At 35.7% G+C, this 18,088-nt stretch overlaps 1 protein-coding gene across 2 annotated transcripts in view; it reads left to right on the top strand.

Moving 5' to 3' along the window:
- The window catches only part of CUL5 (cullin 5), a 35,467-nt gene extending 18,229 nt beyond the window's left edge, over positions 1–17,238 (top strand). For both annotated transcript variants that reach the window (XM_064505059.1, XM_064505060.1), the window contains exons 9-19: positions 1,856–1,986; positions 2,751–2,858; positions 3,465–3,529; positions 7,101–7,233; positions 7,778–7,909; positions 8,597–8,720; positions 9,457–9,632; positions 9,751–9,912; positions 10,640–10,758; positions 12,048–12,171; positions 13,550–17,238. In XM_064505059.1, coding sequence (XP_064361129.1) covers positions 1,856–1,986; positions 2,751–2,858; positions 3,465–3,529; positions 7,101–7,233; positions 7,778–7,909; positions 8,597–8,720; positions 9,457–9,632; positions 9,751–9,912; positions 10,640–10,758; positions 12,048–12,171; positions 13,550–13,744 — 1,469 coding nt within the window. In that variant the 3' untranslated portion in view covers positions 13,745–17,238. The remainder of the gene's footprint in view (positions 1–1,855; positions 1,987–2,750; positions 2,859–3,464; positions 3,530–7,100; positions 7,234–7,777; positions 7,910–8,596; positions 8,721–9,456; positions 9,633–9,750; positions 9,913–10,639; positions 10,759–12,047; positions 12,172–13,549) is intronic.
- Positions 17,239–18,088: the final 850 nt, after the last annotated feature.

Raw genomic sequence — 18,088 nt, 5'->3', positions numbered from 1 at the left:
ACTGTAAAATGTTCAGTTACAGAAAGTAATGCTTGTGTCCTACAGACGAAGCAAAACATTTTTTTTTTTTTTTACCTAAAAGCTATCAAAGATGTCATAACTTGCCAACACTCCTCAGAATTGGCTTAATGCCTTTTTGTTTGCCTACAGTATTGGGGATAGGAGGCCTAAATTTCATTCTCTAAATTCACAACAGAAATAAAAAGTAAACTTGCTTATAAGTTGACACTTGTTAAATTTCCCAAACATCCATGATATGGATTTCTTAACAGTTTCATAACATTTTCTGAGAGAAATTCAGTGAAACATTCTTTTTATGTTTTTAACTTGAAATCTGTCTTTGGAGGATCTGTTTTTTCAGATTCCTATAGTTTCAGGGAAACATCTGAAATGTTTATCTGCCCCAGTTTATTAGGAGAGGTCACTGGATTCCTTCCCCCCTGTCCCCCAGATTATTCATGCCATCAATAGCTAGCAGAAACAGATACAGTACCCTCTATGATATCTTCCCCCCCCCCCATTTTTTAAAAGCATTTCCACCCCACACTCTTTTTAAAGTACAGATGAAAAGATACAGTAAAGTTGAGGGAGCTTTTTGGACTTTCACTGTGTAAAACAGTGTTCCATCACTTACAGCATACCTAACGTGGCTGCATCGAGAAGTTGCTGGCGTGCTTCTGACCCCCAATTTTTTCTAGTTTCTGAAATCCTATTATTTAGCCCATTATGAATTGTCTCCAGTCGCACTGTAAGTTTTCCTTGAAGGTTGTTGGTAGTTTTCATTCGTTCATTTGCACTCTAACATTGTAAAAGGGTTTTGTCCTTCCTGTACATTGTTTTTTTCCATTTGGTCCTGCAGCAGTTGGGATACAGAACTTGCTAATGTAAACTTCATCTCCTGTGGTGACAGGATGTCGTAGATATTGGTGACAAAATTACTGCAGAGGAGAAAACTAATGAGATGGGACCTCTGGCTTTTGTCCCCTTTCACTGGAGGTCCAGCACTGAGAAACAAAGCAGATCAATCTTTTTTTTTTTTTTTTTCCTATCAAGAAAAAAAAAAGAACCAGAGTCCATGATCAGTTTGTTCTACTTCATTAAGAGAAGTTATTAGCTAAATTTAATCTGAATCTCTGTGGTGTCTGTAAAATAATCTGGTGGTCTTAATCCCTATGTTCCTGTATGACCAGCCTTGCAGAGATGAGTACTGATATTTCAACAGTTTTTTTTCTTTTTCTTGGTGTTGAAATACCTTCACAAAATGTAGACAAATAAACCGTATCAGTCTTTATGGTTGTTGAACTGGTAACTTTCAGGAGAATTAGACTCTGTGAAAACAAAGAAAAAAATGCCTTAATCAGTTGTGACAACATTAGAATTCGGTGTGCTTTTAATTAAAGCAAAATATTGTAGACAGTATTGTAAAATACACAGGAGGAAGTCTGTTCAGTTTTAGTCTTAAAAGAAAAATCTTGAATACATATGATTTCGCACATAATCTCCCATAGGCTTCCAACTGAAAGAAATCCATTTTTGCCAGGATTGTTGAGGCAGTTGTACTTAATCCATTTGCTTTGACTTGTTTTTTCAAGCTTGTAGTATTATATGCATAAGCAAGTAATGTCCTACAATAAGTATCTGTCTTCCTTTCAGAAGAATCTCCTTGTGTGACCAGAGTGAAGTCTTCAAAACATTTTTCTTATAAAGGGATAAATTGGTTTATTTGTTCCTCACACATTCTGTATCCCGCTTGAGAGATCCTTAGTGGAAATGTAGTGGGTTTTTTGGTTTTGTTTAGTTTTTGTTCTTACACAAATGTTTGAGCGCTGGCTTTATCAGTATTTGTATCTTTCAGAATTGCATTTAATGTTTTCATTGATGGATAAAGTTCCGAATGGAATAGAGCCCATGTTGAAAGACTTGGAAGAACATATTGTTAGTGCTGGACTTGCAGATATGGTAGCAGCTGCTGAAACTATTACTACTGTAAGTGTATTGCTTTAAAAAAAAAAAAAAAAAAAAAAAAGCTTTTCACAAATATTAGCTCTAGGGAACATATCACATGTGAACATAAATAATTTTTAAAAACTTAAACATAAAACTTTCCAGCTATCAAAATTTGAAAAGTCCAGAAAATTTTTTTCCCTTTTATTTTCAATTGTTTTGCTTCAAAAAGTGAACCCAGTTTGTAATAAAGAAAAGCTTATAAATTAAATGTATGAGATTATGGGAATCTCATAGTATTGTATTAGTATCTTAATTAAAAGGGCATAATTAATTTACTTGGTTTTAACTTCTTGATGAAATTTAAGCTTTGCTTTCAATCTAAGAATGATTGTTCAGTGTGGAAATTTATGAAAGGTTCTTTTCCTTTTCAGCTTTTTATCATCTTTCTCTCTGGGTCTACAAGGACTGAGTATCTGCACCAGTTAGGATGTGCCTTTTATTGGTCCTTGAAAACTTTTTTTATTTTGCAGTTAAACAATTTTTGAAAGCTCACATATGTGCTATTTTTTTTTTTTGATGTAGAAAACTTTCCTGAAAGTCTGTGTTGAGGCTTTGTGTTGTAAAGCTCTTCAGTACAGAGAGTAAAGTTAAAATGCTCATTCATAGTTATGCAGGTTTAGAACACTACTTTATTACGGAATTGAGATTGATATGTAAGCTTGCACTAACTGCTATGAAGCCTGCTTTTTATTACTGTTTTTTTTATTTATTTTTATTATTTATTATTATTTTTGCTTCTTTAGGATTCTGAGAAATATGTAGAGCAATTGCTTACATTATTTAATCGATTTAGCAAGTTGGTTAAAGAAGCTTTCCAAGATGATCCAAGATTTCTAACTGCAAGAGATAAGGTATGTTTATGCTGATCTTTTGTTTTTAGCTTTTTAAGAACTGGGGAAATTCATATTATGATGTCTTTGAAATCCTTGTGCGTGTTAGTTTTTAAGTCTGGAAACTGCTTAATAACTAAACTGGACTAAAACATCAATAAAACTTACTGCCAATTGATAGCCTTTTGTTTTAATTTGTATTGTATTAGTTTATAAAACTGCATTTGTTTTCAGATTTCTGATGTTGTGCAGCACCTCGGAAGACTATCTTTGTGTTGGCAGCTTAAGTTTTATTGTCTGATTCAACAATAGACTTATGTTTAGGATTTACTGTATATCTGGGTGTAATACCATGACTTCAGATATACAGTCTGTTCCATGCAAAGTTCTATGTTAATAGAAAAGATGGAAATGTAAAGCATCAGTTAATGGAAGATTGAGTCATAGGATTTGAACTCTTATGCTGAAAATCAAATCCATAAACTTTGGGCTAATAAGTGAAGTAGATGAAATTGTAATGCAGTATTATGTTACAGTCTTCCAGAAAAGGGAAATGAAACCTCTAATATCATGCTTTGAAGAGAGAAGTTGAATGAAGCACTAATAACTTGTAATTGTTTATCTTAGGCATACAAAGCAGTTGTGAATGATGCTACAATATTTAAACTTGAATTGCCTCTGAAGCAAAAGGGGTAAGCCATATAAACTTCAATGTGAATCAAGTTTTTTAAATTTTTAAAGATCAAGCTTCCATTTTTAAATGTCTGTTTAAAAAGTAACACAGTGTATATAAAGGTGCTTTGAATTCCTTGCATAATGCAATTTGTCATTGCTTATGAAACTCCGTTAAGACACCCTTCCCATGACAGGGGCTCAAAAATGTAGCCTACGTAAACTCGAATTTGTTTGTTGTAATTGGGATCCATTACTTTTCTAATGGAGTAGCGAGTCACTTTGGTAGCTGAACTAAATAATGCCTTCCAGAATTACTGTTTCTAAATAACTGAGCAGTGTAACTCTGCTGAAACGTCAGTAAAAGTTCTGGGGAAAATTGAGGCTGTGATCTCTGAACTGTGAGAGTGACCTTTGTGGGCATAACAATTTTGCTTCAATGCAGGATCAGCTGGGTTAGTTGAAACAGCTTTTAGTAGAAGATGGAGTTAACTGTGTGACTTTTCACTCCCCACCCCCCAAAAAAAAAGGCATGCTTACAGTAGCCACTTCGATAACTCAGACAAAAGGAAGTAGCAGTCAGTTAATTAAAACCGTTAATTTTAACGGTTAACAGTCAAGTAAATTTAACTTGAGTAGGAATGTGTACATGTTTATGTAGTTGGGATTGCTTATGTATAATTTGTGGTCTGACTTGCTACAGAAACAAAGCCTATGTAGTTGGGCTGTCAGCTTCCCCTTCCAAGAACTTCTAAACCAGTTTGTGAAATTATATTGCAATTGCACTGAAGGGTGCATGTCTTAAATTTCTACACTTTTCATGAACAAAGTAGGTGAGAGATGAAAAAATAGTAGACTGAAAGGAACAGTGTCTGCTTGGGAAAAGTCAGTCAGGCTTCTAGCTGCTGCACACTGGGTGCCTAACTGATGGATGCTTAGCTCTGGACAGGCCACAGCACATGTTGGTTTGTGCCCAATGTACCAGAGGCATAGAAGAAGGCTGAATTATTTCTGCATTTGTTCCCTGAATGCTCTTCCACACAGAAAATGTGTACAAGTACAAGTGATGTGTCGGTAGATCTTCAGCTAGCAGAACTAGTTGTTTTGTTTTGCTGTCTTTAATGAAAATGTCACTTAAATAATCGTGTGGAGAATCTACTGTTGAACATTGCATTAACAGTGAAATTCTTGCCACCCTGTAGTATAGATACAATGTAGTCGCCAGTCTGCTATTTTGAGGGGAAATTTTACCCATAATAGTGAACAAGTACTAAATGTTTTCAGTCCCCCAAGACAGGAAAACAAATACTACTTTCCACAAAAACATTTTTATTATATGATGAAAGAGGACAAAAGAGTTGTCATCTGTTGCTATGTGCCTAGATACTCTTTTATTTGTCTCACATTGATTCTGTGACAGAGTAACAAGACCCAACAAATAAGGTGAAGACAAAAGAATGGAATAATTTGAGGTGCAATATCTGTTGGGAATTTATTGTAGATACAGTAATCTAATAACAGATGTGATTTATGATCAGAACAAATCTCAGTAACAGGGCATCAGTTCCAAAGTATAATTGCTGTGAAAGTTGCAGCTGATGATAAGGCAGTTATTGTTAGGTCTAAAACAATCTCATGTTGGTTAGGGCATGAGTTATTGTGTGATAGAGTTGCTATGATTTTGTTCTTGTTCTCTATTTTATGGAATATCAACATAGTATGTACAACTCTGTGCAATCTGTGGTAAGCTAATCTAAGTTCTTCAAGAGCCTCAGATAAAATAGATATGTTTTCTTATAAGAGAGCTGAACGAATTAAAATGATTCTCTACACCATTTGTTGGTATGGGTAAAGGCTGTATTTTTCTTATTTCAACTTTATCACCTGGCTCTTTTCTGAGGATAGGTAATCATCATAACCTGAAAGTTCCTTATTTATACTCTTTTCTCTGGGGGAAGGCATGAAACTGTACCTGTGGGATTTTATTATTTAGCCTCCATGAGTTTGTGTGTGTTTGGGAAAGAAGGGGATATAAAAATCCGGTTAGCATTTTGGTTTTTATTCTATGTTTGGTTTTGGAATAATGGTAAGCCTTGCTGTCTTCATACTATTGGACGAACACCTTCACAAAGGTCTGTCCCTGATTTATGCTCTTTGTACGGTCATAGGCAAGGTAGAGAAGGTTATTTTAGGTCTTGGCTAATGTTTTAATTTCCTGTGGGAACATCCAAACCAATGCCTCGGTAAAACTGTGTTTCACTCCTTGGAAACTAAATCTGTCTAATGACGAATTTCAGGTTTTGGGGTTTTGCTTTTTGGTTTTTTGATCTTTTTTCCCCAAGCTGAATTTTCTAAGTTTCTTTCTTACCACGATGATGGTGGTAGTCTTCTGTTTATTCTTATTCTCAAGCTTCTTTGAATTATCTACTTGTGCAATCTGTTTTTAATTGAACTGAAACTTTATCCCATCTAATTTATGCCATTAAGTTTAGCTTAAGAATATGGAGCTTGGTAATTCTTGTGTGCTGTCAGGATCCTGAAGACACCTGTTCAGAAATATGAAAGAACACATTGCTTAAGTAAGAATTCTGTCTTGTAATTGCCAAGGCTATTGATCAGCTCTTACTTCAAATGGCCTTAAGGAAGGCAACAGACACCAGCCTATGAGCTACTTTATGAACTAGAAAGGATGAGTTATCTGAAGAGTTTTAGCACCATCTGTGCTAGCTGATGAGAGAGGGTGAGAGAATGAGCGTGAGCACTGGATCCCTGAGCACCCCCATGGCTTACCTGTTAGCTTGCATGCTGTCTCTGTTTTGGGCCCATTCGAATATATCTGTCCAAGAGAATCTGTTACAGAGAGGGCTGGTCCTAACAATTCAAGACAAGCAATCAAGTTGGTACTACCTGACTTTAGGGATAGGGATTGATCCCTGACACTAGTTCAGTCAACAGCCTAGACAGAGGTTCAGAATGCCACCTCGTGCTCTTTGCACATGTTTCAAAGGACTGCAGTATATCTACTGTAGCGTCTTCTTGTTCAGTTTTAATCTCTTTTTAATCTCCAAGCTGTCAGCCTGCTGTTTCCACCTACTGTAAAATAATTTGATCCCATTACTGCCCGATATATGTGTCTGGCTTTGCCATCTGTAAAATGCAGTGCATGAGGTTGCTTCTTGAGAGTTGTCAACAAGGGAGACTGACAAGATGAGCAAAACAGATTTCACTGCAGTATTTGATAGTTCTTTACTGGAATACTTATTGCTAGGCAATACTTAGTTGGGGTGTTTTGTGTCTCATTTCAAACTACAGTTTGAAAGTAATCCTACGTAGTTAAGAGTTCTAAAATTAAAAGCAATTGAAATGATCAAGCTGTAGAAGCTGTCTGAAAATGGTTGGTAGTATTTACTATTTGAAGAAGAAAAGAGAATTTTCCCTAACTTCTCATTAGTTTAACAAGGGTATGAATTCATTGCTAGGATTCTTGCCAAGTGGACGGGGAAAGGGTGGTCTGTCTTGTTAACAGTGTGACAATTCCAGTGTAGAAGGTTTCTCTTCAATTTGAAGATATGTTGTTGTTGTTTTATTTAGTGTTGGATTGAAAACACAGCCTGAATCCAAATGCCCTGAGCTTCTTGCTAATTACTGTGATATGTTGCTAAGAAAAACACCACTAAGCAAAAAACTAACCTCTGAAGAAATTGAAGCAAAGCTTAAAGAAGTGGTATGTTCTCGCTTTCTACTTCTTAATTGTTCTGAAGAATAAATTTGGTTGTCATATTTCTGGAGCAGTTTAATGCCTTGATCTTGAAAACAAGTTATGCAGGGTGTAATAATGGGGAAGAGAATTTGTTATATAATGAAGTGTGTGTGTATATGTTGTAAACCATGCAGTGTTTCATGTCTGTGTTGTCAGTTCACAAAATTAATATGCTAATTTATTGCCAATATCAAACTGTGTAGCTTATTACAGTAACTACACATCATGCATTCTAGTCTAGAAAATGATATAGGTGATTTTTGTATACCAGGGTTTAGTGCCCTCTGATTCAAAAGAGATTCCTCGATGGTTGACAAATGAAAAAATGGGAGATTTGATGTTATAAAAAATTCTTAGGCGTTACCTGTGATAGCATGACAGTTCCTTTTAAGGCAATCTCGGGTAGCCTTTTTCTACTTCATAGTCCATAGTGTTATTAGATCATCATGGAAAGATTTGTCTGATTAACAATTCAAACAAATATATTAAATTCTACTTCTTTTGACAGCTTTTGGTACTTAAATATGTACAGAATAAAGACGTTTTCATGCGGTATCACAAAGCTCACTTAACAAGACGCCTGATATTAGATATATCAGCTGATAGCGAAATTGAGGAGAACATGGTGGAATGGCTCAGAGTAAGTAGCCTGATGTTTTGCTTTATTTGCTCATTCCTGTTGCTTGCAGTATAAATTCTCATTCCTGAACTTAGATATCCTTCTTGCTTAGGTGAGTTCTATTTTAAATTAAAAGCCACTTAGGCCATCTTATGCTTCCTTATTATTGCAAAACTTTTTGAAAGTAAAACAGCTTAGGTCTTTTCTAAGAGAAATTTTGACCCTAATAGTGGTAGTTACAGATTTTAAGATATTTCACATATATTTGAAGCCTTCAGATAATTATGTGCAAATGACCACAATTGATTTGACTTGTTTTTTAGGTATGTAAATACATTTGAGACTTGTGATTGGACTAATTGAAATTTTATATAAATTAGAACATGATTTGCACACCATAAACGTTCCCTCAGATCTCAGAATTCATTGGTTCTGTAAAGCTTGCATATGTTCTTAAGCACCTGTATTTCTTTTAGAGAATCATCATATGTCCTTAAGGGTAACTTCTGGAAATCCATGCCAAAAAAAACCCCCCAAAAAACCAAAAAAAACCCCAACTTCGTATGGCATTGCAGTTTGTTATTATAAATTGATGATAACTATGTACTTTGCTGCTGTTGTTAATTTTTTGAATGTATTATTTTAAAACTAAAGCGTTTTGTTCTTAGATGTCTATGTTATAGTTCAATGTTCTTTTTATTTTTACAGGAAGTAGGCATGCCAGCAGACTATGTAAATAAGTTGGCTAGAATGTTCCAGGATATTAAAGTATCTGAAGACTTGAACCAGGCCTTCAAAGAAATGCACAAAAACAATAAACTTGCTCTACCAGGTATTGTTTTCAAATGGCTTGCTATTTCTCATTTCTCTTGATGGAAAATAATTTTGTTGAATCTTGAGTTAAAAATTATACTAGGTTGAACATAGTCTTCAGGGCTTTGTTACTCTTAGGTCTGAAGTGTCTGTACTCTGGGTAGATTCTGCTTCCTCTTACAATTGACACTTGAGCTGTATCACTTTAAGTTACTCAGGTTTTTTTTCCCTTCATGAGCAATCTTGTAGACATAAACTCTCTACTCTTGTAGTTAGATTCCAAGCTTGATTCTCAACCAGGTGAATGCCTTAACTACCCCTTTTCTATGCCCTCATCATTCTTCATGAGTGCTTCACGCTGTGCCCCTCCCTTACCTACCAGCAGGAAAGCTGGATACACACTATTAAGAGCTCAAATCATGTATCTGAGATTAAATTTCACTGATGAGAGAGACTGGGAAACAGCTAGATTTTTCCACTGCTGGAAACCCCTGGAACAGTGCGTACATGCAACAGCCATAAGGTAGCATCAGGGCTTAGGGAGCTCTGCAGAAGCCAGCAAAAAAAATGAGATTTCAGTCGATATTGCTGGCAGAAAGCCTGCAGTGCGTAAATAGAGTAGGCTGATGTCTAATTAGGTAGACACCCTGCTACTTTCTGAAGATTCAGTCCTCTTTAATTTTATTTAAACTAGAAGAGTGCATTTGTTTATCAGTTATACCTGGAGAGTCGTGTGATCCCATATTGTCTTACAGCTGACTCTGTGAATATTAAAATTTTAAACGCTGGTGCCTGGTCTCGAAGTTCTGAAAAAGTGTTTGTCTCACTGCCCACGGAATTAGAAGATCTCATCCCAGAAGTTGAGGAGTTTTATAAAAAGAATCACAGTGGTAGAAAGTTGCACTGGCATCACCTCATGTCTAACGGAATTGTAAGTGTATAGTTTTTAGTATGTCTGTTCTAATGTCTGTCTTTCCATGTCTTTATAATGGCAAGAAGCTGGTGTTCCAGAAAGGCTTATAAGCAAAATTTTGTCTTTCTATTCACAGATAACTTTTAAGAATGAGGTTGGCCAGTATGACTTGGAGGTAACAACATTTCAGCTAGCTGTGCTGTTCGCATGGAACCAAAGACCCAGAGAGAAGATCAGCTTTGAAAATCTTAAACTGGCAACTGAACTCCCTGACGCAGAACTTAGGAGGACTTTATGGGTATTTCCCTTTCCCTTGAAAAAGATTTCAGCTAGAGTGTGGGGGTTTTTTTGTTTTGTTTTGTTTTTTTTAAACTCTGAAGTACTGGATTCATATTTTTAAAGCGCTATCAGATAACTTTTTGAACTGAAGCATGAACACCTTTTCTACTAATTAATCAGTTGTAATGCCGGCTCCCTGCACTACTGTTGAGCACATGCAGCCTTTACATTAATGTGTTCTCTCTTCCCAGAATTACCTAACTTAGCTTTTGGAAACAGCAAGATCTTTCTGACCATATACTGCCTAAAGCACACAGTTATGATTGTGGTTTGTGTAGTGGGACTGGTCTAATTTTAGGAACTCAGTGGTACCTGCTAAATGTATGTTGCTTAAAAATAACTTGTTTGCTCTATCTTTTGATTATGTGCCTTGAGAATAATGAGACTAGTCAAGTAAAGCAGACTTAACACCAGAAGTTACCTCTTCAGGTGTGAGTTCATGCATTTTACTACTTCTGTATGATCTTATTTATGCTAACTCATTTCAAAAAGTGACATGGTAAACTGCGTCCCCTCTCTGATTTTACTGGTATCTTCATGTTGCCCTCTAGCAGCTCCAAACAAGACTATGTAGTTCCCCTGCTACAGTCCACACAGCAGGGAACTATGTTCTTAAACAGTTATTGCTTCCATTTAGAAAGTCTGGTGTTTTATTTTCATTCTTTTTTCCCCCCTTTTCTCTGTAGTCTCTTGTAGCATTTCCAAAGCTGAAACGTCAGGTTTTATTGTATGAACCTCAAGTCAATTCACCCAAAGACTTTACAGAAGGAACCCTCTTCTCGGTGAACCAGGAGTTCAGTTTAATGTAAGATGATGTTTGAAAATGAAAATAACATGTACTATTTTAGAATTAAAGGAATTTACTTTAAGTTAACCTTCATGTTTGGAAATTTTCAAAATTCAGCTAGACAGACCCTTGGCTGCCCTGATTCTCACTTGAGTTTTGGTTGTGTTGTGCTTCAGGTAGGTGGTTAGACTAGATGACGTCCAGGGGCCCCTTCAGATGAGTGTTTTTATGATTCTGATTTCTGTGGAGTTAAATTTCTTAAACATGTATGGATGAGGTGCAAAATATAAGGCTTTACTATCTTGCTGTTACTAATGAGCCTATGAGATTTCATATAGGAAGAACAGCATGTGAGCAGAACATTGGTACTGTATTGATATTTCCACGTCCCCAGCTATTTCAAAAACAGAGTAAGTTTAAACAGGAAGTGAAACTGCTTGTTATTATGGTGCCTCGTTGCTGTGATTTTTGACTAGAGAGGCACATCTTTATTTCAGTGAAAACTGCAATACTCTCTTCCTGGTGCTTTGAAATCCTTCAGAACGTAAGATAGTATATAGAGAGAACATCTAAATGGTATATACTGTTTAGTACATTTTTCTTTGATTTTGCCTCTCTTTATTGTGAATAACCATGATTAGAAGTGGCTCCTTGCTACTAATCTCAGATTCTGGGCCCCATTTTTACTAGCGCCTGGACATCTGGGTCTGTGGAGAAAGAGGTGCCAAATCTGCTGCTCCTGGTGCGCAGTTTCTTGCCCAGGGCTCCTGATGTTCTTTCTTCTTATCAGGATCATAAGCTTTGAGAAATGATGACAGGACATAACAGAAGAGACAGGTTGTACAGCAAATTTGTGGGTGAAGAATGCCATCAGCTTTTTGCTATGTTTATCTGATTTTTCTCCTGTTTTTATGATAGCCGTTTCTTTTGACTGAAAAATGAACTAGTCCCATTTCCTGAAATTACTTGTAAAAGTTCCTTTATAGAACCCTAGTTTTATACAATTAAACTGAGATATATTTCTCTAGAAGTTTATTCTTTAAAATACTACTGGTTACTTTTCAGTTTTGGCCAGTCAGTTTCAGCTGATGGATGTTTTAAAAGTTGGTATATTCCTTTGTTGTTGATGGGGAAAAATTGATGTTGTGTTTGGATTTACCAGCCAGCTACCTCACTGCTGTACTACTAATAGCCTATAAATACCTGATATAAGATGGTACTCAGTGCTGTTTTAATGCAAGTTTAATGAGAATTCCTTAACTGAAAATGTGTTTTTGGCTTATTTTTATACAATACAACTTTTTCAGAAAAAATGCTAAAGTTCAGAAAAGGGGCAAGATAAATTTGATTGGTCGATTGCAACTTACGACGGAGAGGATGCGAGAAGAGGAGAATGAAGGAATAGTCCAGCTAAGAATATTGCGAACCCAGGCAAGTAAAACTGACAGGGGAATATAAAATTACCTTAATTCCTTTCTTATATTATAGCTGTTACATACTGTCCACATTTGAAGGCTGATGTATGAAATAAATGCTTGTGATCCTCTGCAGATACCAGATTGTGTGTGTTCACACTTGTATATAGCAGCCTCCTGTTCTGATATAATAAATTATAATTTGTAAAGAGGAGGAAGCAGTTACTAAGCAAGTGAAGGCATGTCCGTTAGTGGGTGGCAGCAGATGGTTAAGTTGACTGACTTGGGACACCAAGATGAGCAAACAGTATTACTGATCTTGAGGTCTTTTTGACTGCTCTGTATGAAGACAGTAGAATATTCTGAGTTGCGGTCATACTTCAGTAAAAGTAGTATGACTTTTGACAGGCCTCCTCTTTATAGGGAAAGTTTGTAAGTACAACTTTGATGTAAAAACTGCAGCTTCCTGTTTTGTGATTAATGTCCTTCTTCGGTGAAAATGCCCATGTAAAAACTTTGAGCTGATGGTTCTGAACAACTCATTTGGACATCAGAGATTGTCACCTGCAGTGGAGTCTCAAACTCGCAGCTTCTCTTCAAATTGTAGCTCTTTAAACTATTCATTGAACATAATTACTTATGCTAAGAAACATAGGAACAGAATGTGACTTTGTACTAATGAACTGACACATTCAAAGCTATATTATATTACATGGATTTATAATTTCAAGAATGTTTTTAAGGTGGCCTAAATTAACCTTTGCTACACTCTTTTCCCTGGTTTGAGTTTTGCCAAGTTCTTGGCCACAGCTTGTGAGGTGATGAAATTCATGGTCTGACCTTGCATGTAAAAGGTGTTCTTACTGCATTTTTCCAATATTCCTGGCATTAGTTTTCTTTTGTGTGTGTGTGTGTGTGTGTGTGTGTGTGTGTGTGTGTGTTATGGAACTGGGAGATTAGAAACTCGCAAGTGATCTTTATCTTGTTTTATTCTGATGTTTAAATTTTAAGGTGATACCCTACATGGGCAACTGATTGTGATTGACGAAGGTGAAGCACCCTGTTTAGAGTGGGTTTGGGGTGTTACTCCCCACCAAGTGGGTTAAGATGACCCTCATTTTTAGAAATGTGTAAGCAAGAGTAGAAGTTGGCCCTGTCTTGTTTTAATTGCAGCCTGTCTTATGCACGGCATTTACTGTGTCATGTTGTGTTGAGAGTACCTGATGGCAAGCTAATTTTTCTGTTTGATTTTTTCAGGAAAAAATCAAATCTTTTGCTGTCTTGCCTTACAAGGAGCCCCCTGTGTTCACTTTGTCACTTCCATCGGATATTTCAAAAGTGTGTGTGTGTGCATGTATGTGTGTATGTAATTTTTTTTTCTTGTTCCCCACTAGGAGGCTATCATCCAAATAATGAAAATGAGGAAGAAAATTACTAATGCCCAGCTTCAGACTGAACTGGTAGAAATATTGAAAAACATGTTCTTGCCACAAAAGAAAATGATAAAAGAGCAAATTGAATGGCTTATAGAGCACAAATATATCAGAAGAGATGAGTCGGATATCAACACCTTCATATATATGGCATAATTTGAGGACTCTGTAAGATGCTGAGAACACAAATGGAAGGGTGCTTGAACAGATAGCTGCAACAGTTTATGCTGCAGAAGGACTTGCTTTGACTTTCGTTACATATTAAAATCCCTGCCTTACCTTAAAGAGGACTATATTTTGCCAATCTCATTCAGCTAGCATGATGGCATTCCCTTCATGTTGCACACTTTTAACAGCATGCTGTTTTGTGGGAAACTTGCATTCATGAAGAGCCCATTGTGAACTTTTTAAAGTAGATTTGATTTACACCCACCAGGAAGAATACAGGTTTGGGTTTTTAGATGACCAGTACTTGCACAAGGAAAAAAATACTCAAATATTCATGCACTGAGGAACTGCTATTAGTTTTGTTTTGTTTTTGTTTTTTTAAAATGCGATTAGGACTAGAAGTAGCACTTTCACTTTGTGTTTTGGATCAACAGAGTAATGTACTGTCCTCCTTTGATCCTTTTTACGTAATAACATTTGAGAGACACATACACATGCCTCACAACTGATATGTATTTGTTACAGTTAAAACCTGTTGGCTAGAGCAGTGCTTCAATCTAGTAACTGGATTTTAATAATTGACACACAAGTGACATGAAAGTAATTCCAACTTGTGGGTGATATTTTTCCTTAAGCAGGAGATCATTGTTTTTATATTGTTTGCTATAAACAAATGGATATACATTATTTGTTATCTTATTTGGACAGATGATTTGCTACAATCTTTTTGAAGAGATGAAGCATTCTTGAATGATACTTCACTCTAAAAACAGTTTTCATGGGTGGGTCTGTTATAGCGAACAGAAATATTAAGTGTATTTCGTTGTACATTTAATATTTGTATTCCAAATAGTTAAGTATGACTACATAAATCTGAATGCATTAAAGAGTAATTGATGCACAACTCTCCCAGAAAGAAAGTAATACTTGAAGATTTCTGTATTAATTCCTCATAGGTAATTTATATATACCTGTAAGGTTAATCAAATTTGACTGTTTTGTTGCCAGAAAGTCAACATCTTTATATGAAAAAACAAACCCTCTACTTTTTTTTTCTTTTTTTTTGAAACTGGCAGGAGGTGGGAAATACAGCTGTGAGAAAATGGTAAAAGTTAAGGGGAAATGTACCTTGTTTAGTGTATGCAGAGAGAGTGCCAAATACACATCAGGAATTTCAACATTTTTAATGTTACCTCTTCTTTTTTCAATCATCTTAAGTAGTCTTTTGGCAATGTCTGACTCTCTGCTACTCTGAAATGTCCCAGCGTGTACTGGACTGATAACATGAATCACTGGAGCAGAGTGCCTGTCTTGGGACAAAAGGTAAGTTGAGCTTTACTCAGTTCTGTATGAATACTCAATAAATGTCACAGGCAACTGTGCAATTTTTTTTTAATTTACCAGTTCAAGTACAACAACTAAAGGTCTCATCCCTTTTGATGATTGAAAGGGGGGAGAGGATGCAATTAACTTTGCTCAAAAAGTAAAACCTCTCAGTAAATAAAAGGAAGAGTTTTATTTTCACATGGTTGCTGTAAAGTGTAAAATGAGTAGTTTGAAAGCAGACACACTACAAGGATGGTTGTTTGTCCCCTTAAACAGGCTGCATGCTCTATTACTAATGTAAGTGCCAGTGTGATTGCCTGAGAACAATACGTACCTACAGGAATGAGGGTTTCATGAACAAGAGATGGAGAGAAATTGAGACCAGACAAATTAAAATTAATTGAGATCCCACAGCTTATCTTATATGCTTTTGTTGACACTCAAAAGTGGATGCTGTTTAAAAATACTGCATCTTTTATGTTAGCCCTATGGTGTTGCTATTCAGAATCAAAAGCTCTGTCTAGTTAACCAGTAAAAGCTATTTGAATATTATAAATTAGAAGACAAAATTCTAATAAAAACTTTGTACTACAAGATTTTCAGTATTTGTAACTTACATTATAAATAATAAACGCTCACTTGGGATAACTGGGGGAAAATTGAGAGTCCAAAACTCTAAAGAGTGTCTGAGCACCCTCTTTTGAGCATAAGAGTTTCTATCCCTTAATCAGAGAATAACAGATCTGAAATTGTCACATACAAGTGACCGAAAAGGTGGGAGTACTCACTTCAAAGCCATTGATTTAATTTAAGAGAGAAGTTTAAGAGATTGTATCTCAGATACGACTGTTTTAGAAGTCTGTGTGTATGCAGACAGCAATAGATTGCTAAAAGCTAAATAGCTGCATTTTCCCTTCAATTAATATATATAAAAACATAACCTAAATGTTATCTATATACATCTCAGTACATGGGATGCAGAAATATAAAGGGTAATGTGCCTATAACATGGTCATTTTTCTTTAAACATATACTGGAAATGGATGTGGGTAGCTGGGGTTTTGTTTCTTGGGGTTTTTTTTGTTTGTTTAATTAAATCTGAGAATCACACCAGCAAATTTGTTAAAGATGCAGAAACACATTTAGCATCCTTCATCAGGTCACTTTCACCAATATGCACTTAAAACCAGTATCATCTGGGGCACAGGGAGATACCTGGGGTAAACTGTTCTTTGGGGGAGGGTAGAGTTCAGATCTAAATAAAAATGAACTATTCTTCAATTGCAATATGGCAACAACGCACTTTTAAAGCTGCAATTTTTAGCTATGAATATATATGTCCAAAGACCTAGCTTAAAGAGGTGCTGCATCTGAAAAACATGTTGCCACACACACTGCCACGGTGAATAACTATGGAGTAAAATGTATTGTAGAAGAGGTGGGAAAATCACTCTTAATGGGTTTAATTAAGAAATACTGTTAAATCTTTCTCTGTCCCAACAACCTGATGAGGATCTCGGTTTCAATTCTGAAGTCTTCCATTTTCCTCTTTCCACAGTTGGTGTCCCTAGCTTCTATTTTTACTCATCTATCTTTCATTTGTTACGACTGTAATGCAATTGCATTTCCAAAACAAAAATGTGACTTTCTTGTTTTCACCTTTTTAAACTTAATATAAATGTTTTGAATGTTCACGTTACATTTATTTGCATTGGGATGCCATTGTCCTGTAAAGTGCAAATTTTAAAAACACAATTGGCAAAAGATTTGATAGTTTTACAGAAAGATTTGCTATCTTAAACTCAAACTGTTTTCTATTTTCATCTAAATGACTGGGATGCTATCTTTGTAATTCTTTGAGGTCATATTTGTGAAATAAACAATACATGAAAGCTTTCCTGTCATATACACTATATGTAGTCTGGAGTGTTGAGCAAACTTGAGTTCCTGAGTTGTAATATCTATCTACGTATGGTATTTACAATTTTGAATGTGTGCCACTACCAAGATAATAATGCTGTACAATTTTGAATGGTGGTAGTTTCTGTATGGCAGTCCAGCTGAACTATTTTGATGTACTGCTTAATTTTTGAATTTTATTTTTTAAGTTGTATAATTTATTTTCTTGCAAAATAAAAATGTAATATAAAAGACTACTCATTTTAACAAGGTATTTTGGTGTCTTCCCCTACAAAATTTTTAATTTGAATTCAGGTACTCATCTAGGTACTGTGTCCTGAAAAATACTATAATACGAAATTTGCCTGATTCCAAGTCTTGAAGTCTATTCTGATCAGGGTACCAAAAAAAAGAACGAAAAAAAGAAAAAAAAAAAGACTTGCCTTTCTTGTTATGATTTTCAAATACTTAAGGACATATGTAGAGCTATTCAGTCTACTAAATTGTCTTTAAAGGTGAGCTGTAATATTTCAAAATTTATCTGAGTCTGACCTGCCAAAAGTGATTGAGGGGTACCTAAAATTTTTGTTTATGACATTTTTAAAAATGGTTATGTCTCTATGGAATTTACTGGGACATACTTGTATTGCTGAATCTCATAATACATTTGTCTGTGTAATGAGTGCTACTGAAAACTACTGGCCTTGTCACCAGCTTATGCAAATTGTTGCGACCTTCAGGTAGCTGGTCCTGCAGTCAACAAATTATGGTAGGACTCATTGATTGCCCAAAGGAGAGCTGCTGCTGCAATGGCTTTTCTTTGACTGTCCTTGCTTTTTAATGTGAAAATTCTTACATTTCAACTTTTTTTTCTTTATGTGCACCAAGTAAACTCAAAGTGTTTTATGCTTTCTGGTGTATTTAAAGGTTAGAATTATTTCTATGGAATAAATATTATTTTTGAGTGACTCTTCAGTGTGCATGGCAGTTTTCAGACTGGCAGTCCTTATACACAGAATTTTCATAGCACACTGCTGTTACTTCTCCAACTTCTTTTCACTGTTAGGGCAAAGTGTAGTCCTTCACAGCAATGGTCTTCCATGTGAA

The sequence above is a fragment of the Dromaius novaehollandiae genome, chromosome 1 (assembly GCF_036370855.1).
Source record: "Dromaius novaehollandiae isolate bDroNov1 chromosome 1, bDroNov1.hap1, whole genome shotgun sequence".
Classification (NCBI taxonomy): Eukaryota; Metazoa; Chordata; class Aves; order Casuariiformes; family Dromaiidae; genus Dromaius; species Dromaius novaehollandiae.
This window is presented reverse-complemented; position numbering and strand designations above follow the sequence as displayed.